Source organism: Hirundo rustica, chromosome 3, assembly GCF_015227805.2.
Source record: "Hirundo rustica isolate bHirRus1 chromosome 3, bHirRus1.pri.v3, whole genome shotgun sequence".
NCBI classification, from domain to species: Eukaryota; Metazoa; Chordata; class Aves; order Passeriformes; family Hirundinidae; genus Hirundo; species Hirundo rustica.
In genome coordinates this window covers 51836456-51859819 of record NC_053452.1, presented here as the reverse complement: position 1 = coordinate 51859819, position 23364 = coordinate 51836456, and the positions used below count along the sequence as shown (strand labels likewise).

At 42.1% G+C, this 23364-nt stretch overlaps 1 protein-coding gene across 10 annotated transcripts in view; it reads left to right on the top strand.

The window, feature by feature from the left end:
- NHSL1 (NHS like 1) overlaps nucleotides 1–23364 on the top strand; it is a 179712-nt gene that overhangs the window by 111241 nt on the left and 45107 nt on the right. For 9 of the 10 annotated variants that reach the window (XM_058419793.1, XM_058419792.1, XM_058419791.1 and 6 more), the window contains exon 2: nucleotides 13072–13224. In XM_058419793.1, the coding sequence (XP_058275776.1) occupies nucleotides 13072–13224 (153 nt within the window). Of the gene's footprint in view, nucleotides 1–10435; nucleotides 10866–13071; nucleotides 13225–23364 lie in introns of those variants that run through there. The other variant, XM_040058454.2, reaches the window with a different exon arrangement.

The following is a 23364-nucleotide window of genomic DNA, read 5'->3' as shown; positions in this document are numbered from 1 at the left end:
GAGTGGAAAGGATTGCATCTTGCATGGAGACTGCATATTTGTGAAAATGCTACTGTGCAAGTTGGTATTGAATTTGTTTGGTAATTTGCAGAAGGCAGCCCTGCTGGCATTTGGCCATCTGCCTTTGTCTGCCTGCTGTGCCGATGGATGCACCTGCGCTGCCTGGAATCACTTCTCACAGGAGCAAGGCTGGAGGATCCAAGAGGAGTACAAAAGTTGCTGGGTTTTATATTTTATGCAATTTTGCTCCAAGTATGTAGCCTTTTTAGATAATGGTAGTAAGTCTTGAATAGAACTGGATTTCTTAGAGTGAAAAATAAAAACCCTGACATAGGTGGATTAACTGGTGTAAGATAACCTACAGCAAAAAGCAAATGGTAGTGTCCTGGCCCTCTGCGTTTATCTGGCATCAGATTATCTACTAGGATATTTAATGATACTTAATTTATCTTCTTGAAAGTGAGACTTGAGAAAAATACCATCAACTTCCTTTTTTTTTTCTCTTACTTTTTGCTGTGTGAAGGCAGCAGCCACTCTCAGCAGATGCACAGCAGTTCTGTTGGGTAGCAGGTGCAGGCTGGAGTAGATAGGAAGTGATTTCTGTCCTGTCACCCCCAGACTGACATTATCACGGTCTGTAGAGCATCTCTTTCAGCAGGGCTGTGGAGTGGTTGTCTCCTGCCTCTGAACAGCACTGTCCTGCAGGCAGGTATGTGCAGCAGGGACAAATTATATGATACGTGCAAAGAAAGCTTACTAGACTGAGACCTAAAAAAGTCCTCAAGATCTACCTTGAGTTTATTTTCTCTGCCTTCCCCTTCATATCTCTTTAGAAAGGAGAGCAAAGACCCATGTTACAATTTGTAAGCCAAAAGGGCAGCAGGTTTGGTAGGAGGAAAGCCCAAGGGCACCTCATTGCTTTCTTAGAAAAGGAGTAATGGTAATAAGTTAATGGCAGATCAAATAGAAATATGTCTGCTGTGAAAGGAAGTGCAGGACTGGATCTGGAATCTACAGTGATTTAGAGAACTCAGTCTTGCCAGTCAATTAAATATTTTGGCTTGGCTTTTCTAAAATGAATATTTCAATGTTAAAAGCTTAGTCCCACTTCATTGCCAACAGATGGCATTTTGCTTGCATTTCTTATATCTCTCGGAAGAGCTGGGATTGAGAGAGAGTTGTTTAAAAAGAAAGAGGGAGTCACAGCCTTTGTTTTAATTAACATATTGTTCTAAAAAATCTCCCTAAAAAGCATTTTTCAAACTGTATTGGAAGGCACAAAAGGAGACACAAAGAGTCTCACAGTTAAGAAATTGCTAATAAGCAGTTGAGAGGTAGATTGGATCTGATCTATTCTAAGAACATGCAGTGCAAACCAAACAGTAATGGTGACATCCTTATGCCTAAACAGAAATTGGGGCAGAGGGGTTGTTGTGTTTTGTTTTTTGGTTTTTTTTTAATAAGGAAAATGCTTTAGGTGGCGCATCTCAATTATGTCTCAGTTGGTGCGGTAACACACAGCAGTGTGGAGTCTGGATTATAGAGATAAAGCATGATTGGAAAGGCACAGCTTGAATTTTGGATTGCAAGCAGTGCCTGCCATGACAGCAGTTACAGAAACAGCGCCTGACCTGTGAGCTGACCAGTTATGACTTGGAATCATTGGAAGAGAATAAATGTGAAACCCCACAATGCCACCTCTCCAGTGCCAGCATAAGGGTGCTTAATCAGCCTCCCCATGTCTTCTCTACTCAGGCAGGCAGGCTGGGGCCTGACGATTACTAATTTAAAGGCAGAATTCCCTAATGCCCTGCTTGTGGCTCTTAGGCTGCAGCTGCTGGCATTTGCTTGGAAACTGTGTCTCAGTGTACTGGGGACTGACTAGGTCACCGGGGAGGCCTGATCCCACCAGCTGAACATGAACTGGTGTCGCTGAAGGAGATACAAAAAACTTGTGAATGCTGTGGTTGAAAGACAAGTTAGCTGTCTGAAAAGCTTTTCCATGGCAGTGATCAGCTAGCTGCTCTGTGCAGGGGCAGTGGCCATGTGCTGCTCATCCCAAAGGTCTCATCCCCTGTCTGACTGGATTTGAGCCACAATTACTATGGGGCAGCTTTTCCCCCTCTGGTTTAGTGTCGTTGTTTGTTCATTGTCCTTTATGTGTTTTGACAAGGAATTTAAGAAGTGACATTTCCCACACAAGGGTTGCAGAGCACATTGTCATTGCCCAAAGGCATCAACAGAAGTTTAGAAAACCATTTCTGTGCTGTTTTGTGATGTGTTCCTGGAAGGGATAATTAACCTTGGAGCTGGGTAGCATCTCCAAAGCAAGCTTGGCACACCTCCTAACTGAATGATCCCTCATAGTTGTTCTCAGTGTCTTTTAACCAACCTGCCCCTCCTGTTTGTCAGATGTTTGCCACAAACATAATGCTATGGCTAGACCAGGAACGGTGGGCTGCTGTTTGGGGGAAGCAAGCAGGTCCCCAAGCAGATGCTGGTGGCAATGTTAGGGTAAATAATTAATAACATCAAAGGAAAAGACACTCCTTTATGTCCAGTACCTTAAGGAGAGCAGGTTTTTTTTTTCCTGGGTGTGATGCTAACCTGCGTCCTGATAGCTTTAATTAATCCAAAGAGAAGAATGATGCCAGTTATCCTGATTTAAAAAGGAGTATTTTCAAAGCCTTATAAGAATGCACTGTTTTATTTTATTTGTTCCTGGAGCCGGGTATGTGCTCTGTACAGAGTATTAGATGTTGTGGGTATGTCAGATACTTCTAATGGCTGCAGTTTCAAGTAAGTTCTTCAAACCAGCTGTGGTTGAAAAACAAAGATGTAAATTGAGTTTTGGTGTGCATCAGCTTAGACAGTCCCTTGCGTGATGGCAAAGCAGGAATCCTGTTAGGTGGTGCATGTGTCTAACTGAGGTGAATTGGGATTGAAGTTTTTCAGGAATGCATCAAAGCATCCTAAATCCAAAGTTAAGACTACTTGTGTCATTATCCATCAGATAGGAAAAAAGGAAGAGCCTTTTCGTGGACATTGCATCCCAGTTTTGGAGAAATACTGCTGTGATTTTATTGACTGGTTTTCCCGAAGGTTTATTTACATTTACCATGATCTCCTACTTCCTTTATGTTTAAATGGAATCTTCTACTCCAGGGGTCAACCCTGCCCTGGAGCTGTTGTAAAATTTCACATCTGATTCTTCCAGACTTCTAATACCATGCTGCTTCTCTTTTCTGACTAATTTATAATGGAAAATATTCTCCTGTTTCAATTCTGTAATAGCACATATCTCAGTAATTGACAGTCTTCTGAACCAATCTTTACCCCAAGACTGAATTTGGAATGTTTTGCACAGTGTTAAAATGCAGCTACTGGGATACACAGTGGTTTTATCAGTTATCTTGAGGTGGCAGGGTTGTTTGCTTAGTAGTAGTTAACTACTAATACTTCTTTGCCTTGTTCTTACTGTTGTCTTAACAGCTACTGGAAGGTTTCAGGAATGAAACTTACTCAGCTTACTTTTAGTGGGGAAAAACCCATGATATTTCTACCCAGAAAATTATTGCCACAGTACTAAAATGCACAGTAGACAATGTGCTCAGTGGTGCTTTCTGGAGATGCTTGGTGGCAAGGCACCTTTATCACTTCAGCATTGCTTAAACTCTTAGACGCATTTTGCTAGCAACCCAGAGAAACACAGCTATTACTCAGTAGTTAGTGCTGATCCACCATGGCATGTTGTGAGGTTTGGGCCTCTAGATTGTGTATGATTAATAACAGATCTCTGAAACTTTTATTCAAAGCAGTGCTAATAAAATTGTAGGTTGGTATTCACATTATAAATTTGGAAAGTTCAACTGATTAACAGTATTAGTCCTTCCATTTGGTTTTATTGAGGACTTCTGATAAGAAGATGCTGACCACACAAATATAATCTTAAAAATAATTTTCAAAATCTGTTGGTATTTGATCATGTCTGAGATCCATATGCCCATGGCCAGCCAAAGATATTCTCTGGAGATTCTGTGGTACAGATGTTGGTACAGTTGTTTCCCTACAGGTTGCTGAATCCTGCAGTAACATAATGATTAGGTCACTGTTACAGGAATTCAATGCCTTACTTTAGTTTAGAGACTTTTATTTCAGGGCAGATTGTGTCTTGAATTGGAAAATACCCAGGTTTTTAGATTTTGTCAAAAATCTTAGGGCTTTAGGAGCAATAGCAAATGTCCATTTATTGTTTGTGAGACTTTGCTTTTACTCATCATTTTAATATTGTGTCGTGCCGATAACATTTTTCAGGTAAAGTTTTTGAAAGTTTGTAATGAACAAAACTTTTTTTTTTTCAAGTTGCTGTGGAAGACAGTAAATGGGTGCTTGATTTTGGCATGAGCAGTTGTATGATTCTATGCAGGTTGGTATTTTCCAAGGAGCTTAACTTTTTTCATTTATAGGCTGTAAAAGTTCTTAGGAAACTAGAGAATGTACTTGCCTAATTTTAAAGGAGTATGCCTTCAGGCTTAAGTGAGACCCACCCAGAATTTATTGCCACTCAGCAGAAAGACAAAAAAGAAGAATTTGTAACCCCTTACACCAGGATAATCCATATATAAATAACAGTATGCCAGAGAGCAATGTTGGGCAGGGAGGCCAAGATTGTCTACAAAAATTCTTTCTATGACCTTTAAATAAGTGAAATGAGTAGGGACCATGTCCCCTTCAGGACGCCCATAAAGAGAATGCAGACTGAGATTAGTTGAAGATGTCTGTTGGATATTACTGTGGATGCCCAAGAGCACAGCTGCCAACGATGGAATTACAGGGAGATTGTTTGGGACAGAAGTTCTGAAACTGAATTTTTGCAGTCTGGTTTTGTTGATTTTGCTCCTTGTCCTACACGACGGTTCTAATGAGATGACATGCAAACTTGTCTGCCTGGTATTTTTTCCATCACTAATTCAGAAGAGAAGGATTTTATCTGTTGTGCATTACTAGGGCAAGTAAGAGTCAAGATTTTTTTAGACTAATTTACTTTCCCCAGCCAGTTTTGATCAGTTCTTTAGGATAAGCCATAGCACAGGAGCAGTCAGGTGGATTTGGAATTTAAATTGAGAATATTTCCTGGTGGCATCCTAAAAGGGTATTATTCCCTAGGGAATGAGAAAAGTTCTCCTCTGGGAGCTGAAGTTGCCTTGACTGGGGTTCAGAAATGGCCAAAGGAAAAAGGATTGTGCCCTGCAGTTTAAAATAAAACAAAATTGCACATTCACAAAACGTTTTCTGTTCTCTTGACTGCTATTACTGTGTGGGGAGATGCTCTAACCAAAAGAAACTGCTGCTTTGTCTGCCGGCAGCCCTGCCCAAATGCTGCCTTTTCTCTCCGCCGATGTGTTTGCATGATAGAGGATCCTGTGGAAAGATGTTTTGAATTGTTAAAGGAATGAATTAGCTTTATTGTGCTGTGACCTAAATAGGATCATCAGATCAATCAGTCTGCTGCTTTTCTGTCCTCTCTGGCTTAGGTTGTGTTGCTTCTCCTTCTCATCTTGCTCCCTCTTCCCTCTGCCCCCGGCGGGCAGCCTTTTTCCCAGAGCCTGCAGCCCTAATCCTTTATGATCTTGGATAAAGGAGGGCACAGCCGGGTACCCTCTTTTCGAGCAGTACCTGCCCGTAACAGCCTGCACAGGCTCAGCCCTGCACTGGGGCTTGGGTTCTTCTTGGTATGTTGTTGTGGTGTCTTTGGGATCAAATACATTCTCTTCTTTGTTCTTTCTCCCCTCCTCTTCCTCCTGATCCCAGGTTTAATGAATTGTAATTTCTCAGTAGCCAGGGCGGTATCGCGCTTCACCAGGGCTGAGGTTGCCTTCAAAGAGGCCATTGTGAGCGAGGGGAGCTGGGGACTGGAGGGCAGCTGAATGCGGTGCCGCCTGGGACGGCCTTTGTGGAGGGAGCACTTTTGTTCTCCTCAAAGATGCCGGGAGGGGGCCAGCCAGGATGGGATCTCAGGGAGGGTGAAACCCATTCTGACCGTAAATTATTGACTCCAGTGCACTGCAAGGAGTCCATTTAGGCACCAGGAAATGTTTGACAGCATGGGTGAAGGTGGCCAGAACAGGCACAAAGCTTGGGTGTGAGTTTCAAAAATACTTGAGGTGTTTGGCCTTCCTGATGTTTTCTTCATGATGGAAGTCTCGCCTAGAAGTAAAAGTGCAGCTTTCGAAGCTGGGTGGTCTTGGTCTGAGGCAGACAGGGGTCTTGTCACCTGCAGGAAGGGGTTAAATAGCCCTCCTCAGTTTCAGTCTTGCCCTGCAGATGCCTGGGGGCTCTGTGCAGCCTGGGGAGGGGGTGCGTGGGGGTCACTTCCACAGCTGCTCAGCGTGGGTGGGTGGGGGTGGCAGGGAGCAATCCAGAGCATGTCCTACACAGACACATTCCTGGAGACGTGCTGGGAACAACTGCCCTTCAACAGCCCCTTCCCTGTGAGCTGCTGGAGGATGGCACGGTGGAAACTTATTTAGAGCAACCGAGTGATGTGTCTGCAAAAGCAAAGGCATCGATTTAATTGCTTTGAGTACATCTGCTTGCCAGTATTTCCACTTTCCCTTTTGTGCATTGAACAGAGATTCACTGGAAGAGCTCTCACAGTGCAGTTAGTTCCCAGCTCAGTTGGGCGATTTTACATTTTCTTTCCTCCTAAAGTGTCATAAATGCTACACAGTTGTTTAATGGAGGATTTTTTCCATTGTCCAGATAAAGCTGCTAAGGCTGCAACTTGAAGTTTAGGTTTTGAGATTATGGTATATTTTAGTAGTTTGATGCATCATTCCCTTAATTAACTCAATATATGATGTGTTGGGCTTACCTCTCCTTCACAAAAATAAAGTGGTAACATTTGTTTTCATTTGTGGGAGGGAGCTGGAAAGCATTGCTTTAGCTATTCTTCTGGTTTATTTCTATTTATTTATTTATTTATTTATTTATTTAGCTTAAATACTTCCTAAATTTTGTACTGCATATATGCACAGGCTGGTGATTAGAAAGAGAATTCTCACTGATTCCAGTTTCCCTGTGGACAGCTGCCCCTGGGGCTGCTGCCGGGCAGCTGCTCCGGCTGTGGTTAGGAATGACCCGAAATCGTCACTTTTCAACATTTGCCTTTTTATAAACCTTCAACTTTTTCAGTGGATTTTGTTCATTGGTGCTAAGGTTCAGGGCACTGGGTTGTGAATGGGGTCTAGACACAGGAGCCCCTCTCCCCCAGGGGCTGGCTGGAAATATATCCATGGAAGCTGAATATTTCCAGATAGTTTCACAGGCGCCGATGTTTTGTGCTGCTGTGAATGTGGAGGGGTGGCAGTCCCAGATGGCTGTCGTGGAGCAGGTCAGCTGGAAAGCCCCTCTAAAGAGGGGATGGAGCAGGGAGGGGAGTGAAGGAATGGCTACAGCGTCTCAGGCGTGCTGTATGCCAGCAGCCACTCTGCTTTACTTCTCTTCTGTGTGTATGTGGCCTCTATTAGAAATCAGAATCAGTTTAACCACTCAGGGATTAAAAACTATTATAGTTGAACTAAAAAAAGGGGTTTGCTAATGAGTTCATTACACAGTTATGATTTTGAGGATGCTCTTTGTCACTGCAACTTGCATCTCTCAGCCTCTTTGCCCCTGTCCCTGACTTTTTAGGAAGAAGATTCTTCTAAGCCAAACTTCGTGACTGATTCCATTCAGCATGAAGTGAAAATTAGCATTTACTGAACGTCTTCTGCATGTTTTCTGTATTTCTTGTGATATTCCTGATTCCTTGCTGTTTCCGTGATCCTTGTGTGGCAGCGAGTGTGATCCCTGCTTCTAAGGATGTGGTAACTCAGGTGGTGGGTTAATATTTACTTATCTAAGGTGGAGTAGCAAGTGTGTCACAGAGCAAGGTCTCCCCAGTCTGCTCCTTGTCTCTGAGTCATTTGCATGTAAAGAACTGATATCACAGTGTGCACACCTACTGCTCATGCTGGATTTATCTAGCTTTAACAAGCTTTTAAATTTTATTCCATCAAGTTAATTTTACATGGGGGTTTTTTTGTTCTTGTTGTTTGGTGGGGTTTGTGGGGTTTGTGAGTTTGTCTGCTGGACTGGCAATGTTTGAGGCTGAAGTCCTTTATCTGTTTGCATAGTGGCTACAATATAAATTTTCTCAAAGTGCCCCATCTTTTCCTTCTTGTCTCAGTGTAGGGAGGCTAAATGCAGAGGAGCACAGGCATTTCATGCTTTAAGTTCTCAGAGAATTGCTATTAGATTACAGTTTCTGGAGACAGGAAAAACATTTACAAAAAGCTGCGTTGAGACAACATGATGAATTTTACGGAAGTCTGTGGGTTTGTCTCAGGTGGGGAAGAGGTTTTGTTTGTTGTTGGACTAGTGCAGACTCTCAGAGGTGCAGACAGGAGTAGCCAGACGTTGTTTCCTTTGGGGTAGTCCCTCATGATAGCCATTTTTGATGTTTGACCTCTTTAACAGCATGACCTGAGGGTAGGTGGAAGCAAGGTCGGGGCGGGGAGGGGGGTGAAAGGCAGACGTCAATTCAGGTATTGTTTGTTGCTGGGTTTGATGTCTGCCTCCGTGCTGAGATCAGGGGTAGAGGACAGTGGTCAAGTGCTTGTTCTCAGGCCAGAGAAATGCTCCAGGGTAGGTTGAGGATCCAGTAACAAACAGCACACTGCGCTTGGCTCACATTGTAGCCCGGGGTGAAATGAAAAGGATTCCAAGCTGCCCAAGGTACCCATCAGGATCATGTTGATTCACAGTGGCTTGACCAGGAAAAGGTAACAAAGTCTTGCTTCCCAGAGTTTGCAAGGCTCTTTTGAGGTTCCATAAAGACCTTTGGAAGAGACTGTCTCACTTCCAGCAACCCAGACTCCATCGTTTTATAGCTTGAAACTGTTTCCTTTCCTTGTGCTTCCCTTCCTACCTGCTAAGGAAGAGGCGCATGTAGGAAGAGGCACATCCTACATCCTAAAAAAGACCGACACCACACTAGAAAAGGAGTAACCGTCTCCTTGGTTTGCTTTCAGATAGCAGATGTCCAACAGGGGTATTACTGTGTATTTAATTCGAAACCAGCGCTAATTAGTTACCTTGTTATCAAAGTTCAATGCCAGAGTCATTTTTTTGTATAAGGCGGAAATCGGTGCAAAAGGCAGAGGTGCCTTCCTTGCCTTTACTGCCATGGCACCATGGTCTTCTGTCCCTTTGGCAGAGTTGGGCCAGTCAAAATGCCTCTTGGACCAGCAGCTTCTGGAGAGCACCTGGTGCTCATGGTAGTTTTGATGTCAAGCCCATGTTACAATTGCAACATCTCTGGATTTGGAAAATGCTGATAAATGATGATGATACTGTGTTCAGATAACGATGAACGGATTAGTTTACAGTCTGTTCTTCGCAGTGCTGAGTCTCAACTGTTTGGTGAAACTTAGAGGTTCCTGTGGAGCATCTGCTTTTTACATGCTGTGCTCCAGAGGCTGGATCCTGCTGCAGCTTTGGGGTCAGCCTGAGCCCCCCGCTGCTGGCATTTCTTTTTCCTGAGGAAAAAATCCTTTTCATTGTTAACCCGAGGGGGTTCCCTAAGCTTGCTTTGTGAGGGAGGGCTTGCTTCTTGAGCCTGAACATTGTGCGAAGGGCATGCCCTGCTGAGCACATTCATTTGGTGCTTAGAATTTTCTCTTGAGCTTCTGCAAAATTGCAGTTCCTTCCTGGGAAGGATGGCTGTGGACCTGTGTACAGATACATTTTTTTAAAGACATGAGGGTATAATGCGCATCTCAAAAAGCTGGGCCATTTCATCTCCGTGCACAAGTTGCGTTTGATGAATAACAGAATCTCTATTAGCCAGAAATAACTCGATTTTGTTTTCCATGTATCTGGTCTGAGATGACGCTAATAAGAATAAATTAGGAGTGTAACTGAATAAAATTCAATATGTAAAATTAGAGTGCTGATGTCTCAGGCAGTATCAGTGACTACGGGGGGAGCAGTGGGACTGGAATGGGAGGCAATGCAGAGCCGAGGCAGCGTGTTGCAGCCAGCTAAGGCGCAGCTCTGGATCCTTAATAAAGTGGGAGCAAGAGGGTGAAAATTAAAAAAAAAAAAAAAAAAAAAGGGTGGTGGGGGGAGATGGGGGCAGGATGGGAGCGGTGGGAAAGCAGAGCATCCTGATTAGCACGAAAATGCGGCACTGATTTGCAACTGGAAGGAGGCCGGGGCTGCCCGGCCCCCGGCGGCGGCGGCCCCGGGGAGGTGCGGCGGGAGGGGGCGGGGGCAGGGAAGGTGCCGGCCTCTCCTGCTGCTCCGCCGGCGCAGCCGGCCGGGGACATGGGAAGGAGAGCAGGCACCTGCCAACTCGGGACGTACTGGAGCAGCCAGACTTGGAGAGCGGAGGAAAGGAGGAGAATAAGAGCGGAGTAATTGCTGTGGACAGCAAGAAAGCCTTCTTCGTCCTGCGCAAACTACAGTAACAGCTGGGGCGCTTTTTTCTCCTGTTTTGCTTGTTGGAAGTGGCTGTTTTCAACCCACAGGGTTACATGAGAGGAGGAAAAATTCATGCTAAAGAACTGTAAATTATTTCGTCTGTCAGAAAGAGCTAGACATATTTAAAGTTATTTCAGAAAAGAAAAAGCGCAGACGGGAGAAATGTGGAGAGGAGAAATTCGGTGTGCAGTGTGAACAGGTTCAGTCTGGCAGTCACCTTTTTGGAGCTCCTCCTTTCTGTGGGATTTCAACTCCAGGATCGCGGTTCGACACCTTGAAAATGGTGGTTTTCATCAACACAAAGCTTAAATCTCTCATGAAACTTTTCAAGAGGAAGAGTAAGTAAAGCTCTGTGTAGTCACTGTCCTTTCAGGAGGCAGCCCAGTTCTGAAGGAAAGTGCAGGTCCCTTCAGCTTCACTTCTGCTTCCTGCAGCCTCTTTTTAAGCTTATCTCACTCTTTTAATCGTTTATCATTGTGGAGTGTGTGGTGGCAGCCTTGTGAGGGTCTTTAGGACCTCTGCTTTGGGACACTGTGGCTTTGGAAGTGCTTTGTCATGGTGATTTTTGAAGGAGCCAAAGTTCTTGGTGTGAAATGGGCAACTCGGTGACAAGGTAGGGTGTGCCGGTGTGTCTGGTGTCCTGATGGTTTGTCAGATACCTGTCTCTACTTATGCGGCTATGAGCTTGTATCGTTGAGGTGTCTACATAAAGTTTGATCTTCCTTTAAGTTGTGAAGGACGGAATCACACTAGAAAGAGTAGTTGGCAAATGTGCGCACTACTTGACTGATTTTGATGACCATTATTGCTCTGACGAGTAGTAAACCTTAATTTTGGTGTGGCAGGACTGCAGCCAGACAGTGGGCTTGGCAGCAGTTGTTTTCCTCCTCCTCCTCTTCCTCCTCCAGCCTTACCCCATTCCCCCTCCGCCAGTTCAGCCAGGGAGTGGCCTGGGTGCCTTTCATTGGCTTTAGGTGTCGCGTTTTCTGATAGATGGGGGTGACTGGTGCTGTAACCAGGTAGGTGATGACTTCTCCTTTTTTTGTGATGTCGGTTTGACTGCTGGTTAGCAAGAACGGGCAGAGTGGGCACAGGCTGGATGGGTGTCTGCCTTGTTAGAACCAGTATGTCTTGGGGGGGAGGGTGGGATGCTGGACCAAGACACAGACGTGAGGAAACCCATTGAAAGTCTTTAAAACCTTTTTTGAGGTCTGAAACTAATCTAAAATATGCGATAGGAGGCAGATAAGAAACGCCCCCCCCAACTCAAGTCCTGTTAGGAAAGAACAGGCATTGAGCATTTGGCTATAGCTATGTTGGGAAGCGAGAGGCATAGCTTATTTTCCATAGGAATACCAATTGTTTCTATCTGAAATGATCCCAGCAGATGCACAGTAGTGTTAAGGAAAGGGTAATTTTTCAGATGACAGGAGGCTATTGCATCCTTTTTGCTTCTCAGTTTTACATACCTCCTCTGCTGCTGTACGGGCATCAGACAAACCACAAAGTGATGCCACAGGCAGTGCAGCAGCAAAGGGAGGATGCAGAGCTGGCAGCGAGGCTGGGGGCAGTAGAGCTGTGGCAGCAGGGCAGGTGCTTGGAAGGCAGCGCATCTGTAGTGACTTCTTCTGCTTTGCAGAGCTAAAAAGCAAGGGTGTGCAGCATGCCGGCTGAAGGCCAAAGGATGCCTGGGGGATCATAAAATATGACCCCCAAGTGTCCTTCTTCTGTTTACAGCGGGGTGGAGGGATAAGGTTGTTCAGCTGTAGAAGTTTTTATTGATGATAAACTTGAAACAAAAGGCAGTGGCTGTCTCTTGGGAAGCATAAGTAATAAACAAATCTTGGCAATATATGCTTTGACTGTTTCATTGCTAGATTATCTGTAGGGAACTTTGAACTTGAGCAGGGTCTGTGTTTTATTTTCACGTTTGTATTGACTGCAAAGAAGTAGCCAGAGATAGCCCTCTTCAGTGCTGTTGTGCTTTGAGCAGTATTTACCATGAAGTTGCTTTTGTTTATATCTGCTTTCCACTCACAACAAAGGAAAGTAGCTAATTTATTTGCTTCATTGGAATCTTGTTTCTGGTGTGAGAAAGTAGGAGGTCAGACAAGGTTGTTTCCCAACACAAATGAACCTGTTGTCATATTTCATGAAGGCTGTCATATTCCCAGGGGCACCTTTGAGCTGAGCTATTCTGCACTACACAGCACCTGCCATGGTCAGGGAATGTAAAACTGATTTCTTGGGGAAGAGTGGGAGCTAAAGCGGGAAGAAGAGAGTTTGAAGTTTAGAGTAAATAAAACAAGTGTAAAAATGGGAAGAGCAAAAGGTGTTTCCCCCAGAACATAATGTTAGAGTAGAAATTAAAGGAAGTATTTTTTAACTGTCATGGAAGTGAGGTTCTAAGGAATATTTTGATGCGTCTACAGTGGCAAAAAATGCTGCTTTCATTTTTAGTTGATGTGTGGCAAATTTACACGTGGGATTTTGCGATAGAGCTATCTGCGATAACGTCTGACTTATTATTGTGTCTCTCTACAGCTGTTTCCAACCTAGATGAAGAGAGTAGATGGACTGTGCACTACACTGCTCCATGGCACCAGCAGGAGAATGTTTTCCTACCCTCCTCAAGACCTCCTTGTGTGGAGGACCTGCACAGACAAGCCAAGCTGAACCTCAAGTCAGTGCTGAGAGGTAAGACGCTGCTACTGACACACACGTCCTAAAACTACAGTACTTTTGCCAGTCTTTGCAAACACCCAAATTAAAGGCTTTGGAAAAAGTTTTCCTTGTTTTTCTTTACCACATGTAGAACATTTGTGGGATTTTCCCACTCAGTGAAGGGACAGGGGAAGAATTACTTTGCTATGAAGAGAAGTAAATGTGTTGTATGATGGAGCACTCTGAAATAGAAAAGTGTCTCCTGGCCGTTTCCATTTAGTATTTGGACTGTTTCCAAAATGGTACCTTTAATTTCAGCAAGTTAGTCCATTTGTGGAGTAAAAAATGCATAAGAGGTGTTTATTTGGTGATTTCTTCTGTTGTTGGATGGTGTAATTTCCAGGGCTGTGTCTGCTTGTGAGAAGCTGGAAAAGGTGCTGAGGGCAGAAAAGGGAAATGGGGAGCAGGGCACTCAAGAGGACTCTTCCAGTAATAAAAATGCTGTATTGCAGAAGTGTTCAGCATATTTTTAAGGCCCACTTTTTTACCCGTAGTACCTTCACTGGGGCTGTTCCTGTGCAATCTGTTGTGGGAGGCATCATGTGTCAGTGCAGCCATGAGAACAATGACATGCAGCCAGCAAGGAGGCCTGCAGAATGTCTGTCCCTGAGCCAGACATAAAGTTTAAAATAACAGTATAATGTTCATGTTCTGGAAACGGTTAACCTAGATTTTTCTTTACACTGGCTTTTTAACAAAAGGGGGGGTTACCCTGCAAAGAGCCAACTTGTTCAAGTGCCCTTTTGTTTCAGCAGGAACTGCAGGTACTAGATATCTTGCAAAGTTAACCTGATTGAAAAGGATATTGTATTTTTTATTTGATTAACATGACATTTCTGGGTTTTAGACTTGAAGAAAGCTTGATTTTGTATGTCTGAATAGAGAAGTGTTTGACCACCATATTTTAGTTCTCTTGCCATTTCCCCAGTTAATTGATTTTCACCATCTCTTACTAGGTGCTTTTTGTTATCGTTTAATAGGGAAGTCTTGACAGCCAGTGTTATTGTCTCCTGCATGGCTCAGCAGATAGCCTGTGTGCCCTCTATAGTTATTACTAGATTAATACATTTGTGCAGTTCCTTAGCCTTGAAACATCTATTGTTCTCTTGCAGGCACACTTACCAGTCCTTTACAAAATAAAAATATTTGCCTGCTTTAGATTAAAAAGAATATTGATTGTTGTTAGCTTTTTGTGAACATTTACCAGTCATTCTAATATTTTTTCATGTTCTCTGTTTTCAACTGTTATTAAAAAAAACCCTGAACCTGCACAGGCTGAAATACATCGATTTTCTTGATTTTTACCAGAAATATATCTACTGCAGTTTCATGTTCTATTTAAACAAATTTATATCTAATATATTTGTGTGAAACCAAGTAATAAATGCTGCTTCCCCCTCTTACACACCTGAAGTTGTTTTGGTCTGGTGGGATTTTTCTCTGGAGGTGCAGCTCATTATAAAAAAGAAGCTGTTCATTGCTACTACAATTTGCTAGTTAGCCATTTGTGTAAAATAAACTGGCTTGTGTACATGCTGGGTAATGAGGTGAGTTTCTGTTTCATACCTTCAAGGTAGCAATTGAGAGAAGAAACCGTGATGATACCTTCACCAGACCTCATACTGTTGACTTAGTGAACACACCTCTGTTATCTATTTATTTACTTATTTGTTTAACCTCAAGCTCTTTCCTTGGCCAACTTTTTATATATATATATATATATATATATTTATATATATATTCCCCCCCCCCTTTTTTCTTTCCTCCCTAAGTGCCGTTTTAAAGTAAGTCGTTGTTGTTGTCTGGAACTGTCCTGAGAAGCTACAGTATGAGTAGTAGTAAAAGAGGCACTGGATAGTTTTATCAGTTTTACTGCCCTGCTGTTTCAACCAGCAGTGTGAAATCAGGAAGGCAGTGGTGCTTCTATCATATTTGGAGATTTGAGTTAAAAGTTCTGTATCCAGAGCAGAGTTTCATTCAGTGTGAAAGCACTGTTGGAATTGTGACATCATTTTAACAACTGGTGAACTGCTTTTCCACCCGTTTCTTTAGAAAAGACAAAGTTTTCTAAAGCTTCTTAATAGGTAGTAAGGAATTATGTGACCATAACACAGAAGAACTTGAAGTAGTCTTATGAGAAGCACCATTGGGCTAGCATGGGGACTTTGCTTCTGCCTGTTTTGGCCTCATGATAGAACTTGCAGTTTGCCCTTTCGGTTTTTCAGATTCTTTGGTTGAGGTAAACTGTGGAGCAGTAGGACAGCTGTATGTGACCTGACATGCTGTATGTGTGGTGGGGAAGTATGACACTGGATGACAAAATGCTCTGTATTCTGTGCAGAAAATGGGATGGATCACTTTGGTCTCCAAAAAATGGTGACAACAGAGGGAAACTGGAAGGAAGTAGAACTAAAGCAAATACTCTTGCTTTATGCTAAATCAGAAATGAAGCAGTAGACATGTACAGCAATGGAGAAATAATGAGGGCAGAGATGTTTAGATGTCCCCCAGAAATTTTTGGGGCTATGAAATAATTTAGGGTTTTTAAGAATAGGCACTACTTAAAAATCATTTGTGTATATTTAGTCCCATCTTTAGAGGAGGTTGGGAAGGAAGGAAGAACCTCTGGTGGTCCCCTTGAACCTGATAATGAGGTGTTTAGGACTAAGTTAGCAGCTATTGTTAAGACCATCAAAAGACATGTTTGAAAGTTTTCCAGTCCTGTTCTTGTTCACATTATGAGAGCTGATGTTGTTGGTATATAGCAGCTATAGCAGCTTGATTGAAGACAAATTAATTTGTTTCTACACACCAGGCTCCCCTGTGAATAGAAAAGGAAGTATAAAACTTAGGTAACAAATAGTACCACATGTAGAGCACATTTAAACCACCTGACAAAGTATCGAATGTATAAAATCTTCCAAAATAATTCAAGCAAAGTATTTCTATCAAGGTATTTTCACCCATCTAATAGCAGCCAGATGGAATCCTGGCTAACTTTTAACACAGTCAGTGCAAGGGCAAAATGTTCTGGTACAATTTTTAACAGCAACTTCTTTACAGTATAGGTCGAATAAAAAAAAAATCTGGTGAAATGAATAAGCCATATGTTATTTAGAATAAGCTTTTAAGTACCACTTACGAAGGAGAAGCCAGTATTGCTACTTAAATTAATTTAAGAATAGAAAGTTAAAAGATATTAAAATAAATAGTATCTAATGTGTCTTGTGAGAAATAGGTACACTGTATGCTGATCTATACTTTTTCGGGAAGCAGTGTTGTGTTTGGAGGAGAAAATTATCTTCATTAATTTTTGTGCAGTTGATTATTTTACTTTGTATATTATATGTTGGTATGTCCCCTGCTTATCAGCACTATGGAAATGGATACAGTATGGGACAGTAGATGTTGCAGAGGGAGGTATTTTAGGTTTTTACCTATGAACTAGGTGTCTATCCTTTTGAAATTAAAGGGAAATGCTGTGATTTTCCTTTATGAAGCTACTTTCAAGTATAAGTGGTGTGATCTTGCATCAAATGTGTTCGTAACTGAGGTAAAGCTACTTATCCTTTAGGCATGCAGGTGTTCTGGTGCCCTGTGAAGTTTTAAAATGCAGTATTGTCCAGTAATCTGAATTAGAAAGTGAAGCACCTGGAACCTGGAAAGTTTGTGATGCTTAGTCAATCTGTTCCTGAGAATTGAAGTTGCTTTATGTAACCTATATTAAAATTTAAAGTTGTTACTGGCTGAAGCCAGTGGCTTGATGTATTAAACCCAGGCTGTGTTACTTCATTTTAAATGAAAGGTCTCAGTGGCTTAGTATGATGGCTAGGGAAGAAGAGTAACTTGAGCTGCATTTCAGAGTCATGGTACCATTACAGTTTGATTTGAATGTTTAGAAAATGGTGCAGTTCTTGGGTTGTGGTGATAGATACAGTATTTCTTAATGTTTTGTTTGCATTGGATAAAGCAGTCCCTCGTTTTCTTTGGGGAAGGAGCCAGGACCTCAGAGTGCCTGCTGAAGCAGATGGAGTGACACAGGCTATGCAAGACGCATCTTTTTTACTCTCAGGGCCAAGCTGCTCTGGCTGGCCTTTCCTGAAAGCCTGTCCTATATGACCTCTTCCTAATGTTTTCATGGTCACTTCATGAAAGGTGTTTCCCAAAATACAGATGTTCATATAAAAACAAAACAGTATTAACCACTGAGGAGTCTTAATGTGACTCTGTGCTTCTTGTCACTGCTGTGTCCTAGGAAGTTAGGAAAACAGGAGATGAAGACAACAGATGGGAAGGAAGAGCTGAGGCTCTGCATGGGGTTGGGATCCTCAAATCAATCCTGTTCCTTTGCTGTGTGCTCTGCTCCAAGGCTGAAGAACTGCTAGACTTGGCTAGTCTTGTGTTGCTAATGTCTGCTGGGTGTCTGGACTAGCAGAGCTGTGAGATTGATGTTGTTCAGAGTGGCATTGTTTCTTAAGGCAGGCTGTCATCTGTGCTGAAGGGCCCAGTGCCACATGCAGTATTTCCTACAGTATTCTTGGCCCATAAGGCCAGGAGGTTCAGTGGGTTTTCAACCAGAGTCAAGAGGGTAGCAGTGTAAAACAGCTCCCTTCCCTGACACAGTGCATTGACAGGTCTGGCTTGTTGCATGGCCCTATTTGAAGAACCAGTACCTGAGGAAGTCTCTGAAGTACCGTGGTCTTCAGCTAGGAGCACAGATAGAGCAGCTGTAGTACATAGCAGTGACACAAATAATTGGCTGTAAAAGTAAATTGGGACTAATCCTCATTTTGTGAAGCGTGTTATACTCTAAAACTGACAAGCGATAAGGCATAAGCATGAAGATGGGGAGGAGACAGCACTGTTTTGAGTGTTGCTTTGCTTAAATGCTTGGGGTATATCCTGAGTGTGCCTGTTTACATTCTGAGCAGGTTTGTAACGTTGGCAGTTGGCATTGGTCTCAGATAATCTTGCAAGCTATGATGAAGTGAAGGAAGAAGAGAAAAAAGAATTCTTATCATGTACCTCAACTCTTAGTTTCTAGGTTTTTTGAACTATTCTGAATTCTCTCTGAAATGTGGATGTATGTCAGTTGCAGTGATGGGAACCAGAGCAGGGCATGTATAGTTGAATTTCCAAGGGGCGCTTCTATTCCAGTTCCTGCAGTTAGAAATGTAGAGCACTTTTGATTAAAAAAAAAAAAAAAAAAAAAAAAAAAAAAAAAAAAAAAAAAAGGCGGGGATGGAATAACTGTATTAATGTTAAAGGTCAAACACAGCCAGACTGAAATGATACCAGGCTATTAGGAAGTATCCAGCTCCTGAGAAGTGTTGTAGACACTCTCTGCACTGTTGAAGTTGCAGGTGAGGGGCAATGCCTTGTCACACACTGCTGGTCACTGCCCAGACTGGTTATCCTTTCCAGCAGATAAGAAGGTGTTCGATATGTTCTGAGGAAGGTGTTGCTGTAAATAGTGGGAACAGTCCACACAATGACTTTCATACTCCTTTTCAGTCTATAACTGCTGAAACTTCCTGCACAACTGCCTGTACTTTGTGCCCTCCCCCCAGGATAATTGTGTTGATTCAAGCTATGTACATAATATAGGGCTCGTTGTTCCAATGTCTGCAATGATTCATTTATTATCTCATCTTCAGAAGAGCTGGATTTGGCTGACTCTAGCTTCTGTTTAGCTTTGTTGGCCAAATTCAAGGAACGTATTTAAGCAGCAGTGATTGAAACACTTGATTTGTTTTCCAGAAGACATCTGGTTAGCATTGTCAAATAAAACAGGATTTAAGTAGTTAGTCATAAAGCCGCTATTATGTCTTGCTACAAGACCCTCCAGACAGGTATGTGTTTAGCCTTTGTTTTCTCAGTGCATCTGCCAGATCATTGTTCAGATGAGCAATATTAGGGTCAGACCTACTAGTCGATAATCCTGCCAAGAAGATTATGGACTTAAAATAATCTTATGTTTCATTAAAGAGCTGCAAAATAGGGGGAAACCACTTCATATTGATAATAGCTCTGGTTCAGGTTCAGAGAGATGTCAATATGTGAACTCCCTACCAGTTGGAAGCCTTAATAATGTAAAAGGTCTAGGAGTAGACCATATGTTCCTGAAAGGCCTCGGAGTTATAAAATCAAAAAATAGAAATCAACTTATTTTTCATTATTTTAGTTTCAATTGTCAAGTTACTACCAGAGCTTCTGCTCATGTATCCTGCTTTTTTTACTGTTACTGAATTAATTCACTGTACATCTGTTGATGGTTTTGGCCAAGTTCCATACTCCAACTGCCCTTTCTAATAAGGAATTTCAAAAAAGCAAATACACAAATGAAACAAAGCAGAATTTCACCAAGAGGCTGCACTGCACGTGTTTGGAAGCTGGTCTTATGCTGCAAAACTGAGCTGCTTGGAAGCATCTAGCTTACCTATTTTAGGTTTAGTTTATATAGTGCAGTGCTGAGTGTAAAAACATAAGGAGTTGGTTATATGTAGACTGATTGCATGATACACATGAGCAGTGAAAGCAATTCAGTGAAGGGGTTTAAAGAAGATAAAAATTGTTTCAAAAGAATGGGTTTTTTTTTTCTTAAGCTAGATGAATGTGTTGTTTTAGGAAGCTATACCTGAAGGATTATTGAACCCACTTCAGAGCCATGCCTTTAGCAGAAAAAATAAATTGAAACTCTTAACTGTCTGTAGCATTGTTATTTAAGTGCTAGGTAAAGCAACTTCCATCACAAGGAATATTGAACTTTCAGTTGATTTCCTTTTTGCTTTTCTTCCTCCTTACTCTCTTAGATTTAGGATGCTATGTGTTTGTTGGCAGCATTTGAGACAGCTTTACATTTAAAATGTCCTAGGAGAAAAAACAATGAAAAATCCCTTGGTATTTTTACATTAGCTCTGTTCAGTTGTCTAAGAAACAACAAATATCCATAAAAAGTGCTAGAGAAAAAGCAGGGAGTGTTGTTTTAATGCAAGCATCAAAGATAAGAAAGGAAGCAAATACACTGTTATACTTAAGACATCTTGTCACCACTAAATGCAGTCGTATAAGGCACTTGCAGAAATTTAAATTAACTTGAGACAAATGGTGATAATTATTTTGAGTACTCCCTAGTGACAGCTTGTTAACAAATATAATTTGTCATGGCTGTTTCATTTTGGTGCCATTAGAAAGGTTTTCTGTATCACTAAATCATGCAGATCACCTGGGGTACTAAAGGTTGGTATTAAATGTATTTGTTTTTTAAAAGCTCCAAGAAAAGAAGGGAATGTTGAACATGATTGCATTTACTTGACCCGATCAACAGTATTTCGACATTTAAGAATTCCTTTTAATTTGGATCCATCTTAAACACTTGCATCTGATTTAGACCCTTGGAAATATATCTGTGCAACTTCTTTCCTTTAATGTTGCACTTCATGCCCCATCCTTGCGCTGCTATAAGTGTCAGCACAGCTGAGCCCTGAAGCTGCTTGGAAGGGTGGGCTTCCCAGCCCCAGTGGCCTCCAGTTACCATGGCAGGACATGCTTCCCAGCATTTGTGTGGGGGAGAAATAGACCTAATATAAAATACATTTGTTCGTTTCAGTAAGACTTCTTTGAAATACCCATGGAACATAGTTCTCTGTCACAATCTAGCAACCCTGTGTCAGGATTACCTTCATCCTCTTGGAGCCCAAGACATCTTTGTTTCTGGGTAATTCTGGACAGCATCTGTCCTTAAAAGCTACGTGTGTGGCTGGGCGTGGCTACTTATTTATGAGAGAAAATATGCAAAATAATATTTTTAAAAGTCTAATGGACCTTTCAAGTACTTACTCATAAAGTCAGACAGCTTTGAAGCAAACAACTACATTTTGCTGGTGGTTTTTTTTGTTTGTTTTGCCACTTTCCACTTTAAATGATGCTTGTGGAAGAAAAACGTTGGTACTGATGTTCACTCTCTCTGGGCTTGTCTTGAGCTTTTCTGTATGTACTGATAAAAGATACAGAAATATCAGTATAAAACTGCATTTTGGGGCAAGGGGTGGGAATAATAAGTTGGATTGACAAAGGCTGGTACTAGCCAAAGCACCTAGATTGAGCTGTCGAGCAAAATTTTTTTCAGCTGGGTGGCAACAGTACTCCATCTGTTGAAATCCCTGACCCGTTTAACTGGGAGCCTGAACAAAATGGTGCACTGAGTATATCACAGCTGAAGTTCATGAACTTGCTTTGCAGTCAGCATTGGTTACAGTTCAGTTGTTACACAAGTGCATCATTGCTGTGGCTTTACAACATATTTTAAAGCTTTCATATAGAAGCAGTCTCTGTGATAGTCAAGTTCTGCAGATGATACGGGGATTTATACATTTAAGGAAAATGGGACATGATCCAAGCTGAGTGAATTTTTGGGAGGCATGTAAAGTGGTAGAGGCCAGCTGTCTGCCTCATATTTAGATCCAGGTACAAAAATAGGTGCTGTGTTGGGAGTTAAATTGAGCAGCTTTTTTTGAAGTCATATTTAACTTGAGATATTTGTGAGAAACAAGATTGCCTTTGTACAGCTGAGCATTTATATAGCCTGTCTCATCTACACACAGAGAATTGTGTATTCTTAACCCTAGTTTACAAATGAGGGAGCCATAAGGGGCACAGAGTGAAAGGTAGTAATTTCAGTTAGATTTGCTAACCAAAGAAACCTTTGAACTCGGGTGTCTGTTTTAATTATAGTCCCAGGCATAATCATTCTCAGCAAGCTCTTTATCTTGAAAAGTTACCTCCCTGAAATTCCCCAGTTTAACTGCATAGTCAAGCATTACCTTGGTTTTATCCACATCTTACCAGAGTGCTGTGAGCAAGCAGAGAGGCAGCCATGCCCTTTGAAGAGGTCCTGGTTCAGTGCTCAGAGTGTGTTTTGGTACTTAGCAGCAGACCGTAAGGCAGTCCCAAACTAAGCATGACTGTGGGTGTTACAGGTGACAGCCTTTTGCTTAGTGTTCTGAGGACACCGTTAGGAAGCTGGAGATTTAGCCTGTGTTCACCTCATCTGTAAAGAACTTAAATTTGCATCTAAATGAAAAATACTTCTAGCTTGCAAAAGCACATCATCCGTAGAAGCAAAGATGTTGAGCCCTGTTAGGTTCTCTTGCCCCTCTTGAGGAGAGCCTTCGGCACTGGACCCAGCGCCGGCCGTTACTGATGTGGCAATGATGAGAGTCAAGGCGTCTCAGGTTCTTCCTTAGTTGGATTTGTCCTGAGACACCTTTCTGTATGTTCATCTGCTGCAGGCAGCGTGTACATACCTGCTTGGACTTTGAATTTAGGAGGCACATACGTGAAATTCAGAGCGTGCCCTGTCTGTCTGCAGGATGTAAGTCCTTGACTGGATGCAACCCAAAGTGATTTGCTCAGATGCAGCAATGCCTGCTCAGAAATCCATGTCCTTGACACCCACGCCTGTCTGTCACAAGCCCACAAGATCTTAGTTGTCTCAGCTCAAGTGGGAAAACAACTTCAAAGTCTCTGTCAAGTAAATTAAAATTATATGCAGTTACTTACCAATGGTGAAAGTAATTTCTTTTAAAACCAAAAGCAGTGGTACTTTGATTATTAAAGTTCAGTGTCACCTGTAAAGTAAGAGATAATTTTAAACAGTTTGCATTTACAAGACTAATGTATACTACACTGCAGTTTGTCTGGTTTTAGGTGAAATTTGGAAAAGCTACTTGTAAGACAGTGTTTTTAGTTATGACTTAGGGAGGAACATGGTTTGGGGATATTTACAGAAGAAGTTAACTACAGTGTTTGAAGACTGAAAAAAAAAAAAAAGCTTTCTGACCGTGGGGAGTAGAGTGGTAGGTTTTCCAGTGGTAGGTGCAGTGAATGGATAAATGCGTTTTAATGTATCAGTCAGCAGATTTATTTCTGTAGTTGACAGTTTAGCTGACTTGAGCAGTTGATAGTCTCTCAGTAGTAAAAAGAAGAAAAAGTAACAAAATAAGAAAAATAGAAAAATACAAGTTACAGCATGAAAGGCCCTGCTAAGAAGTCACCCAGACTTTAGCTGAGATAGTTTTTCAAGCATGCAGGTGAAGCTGTCAGCTCATTGCA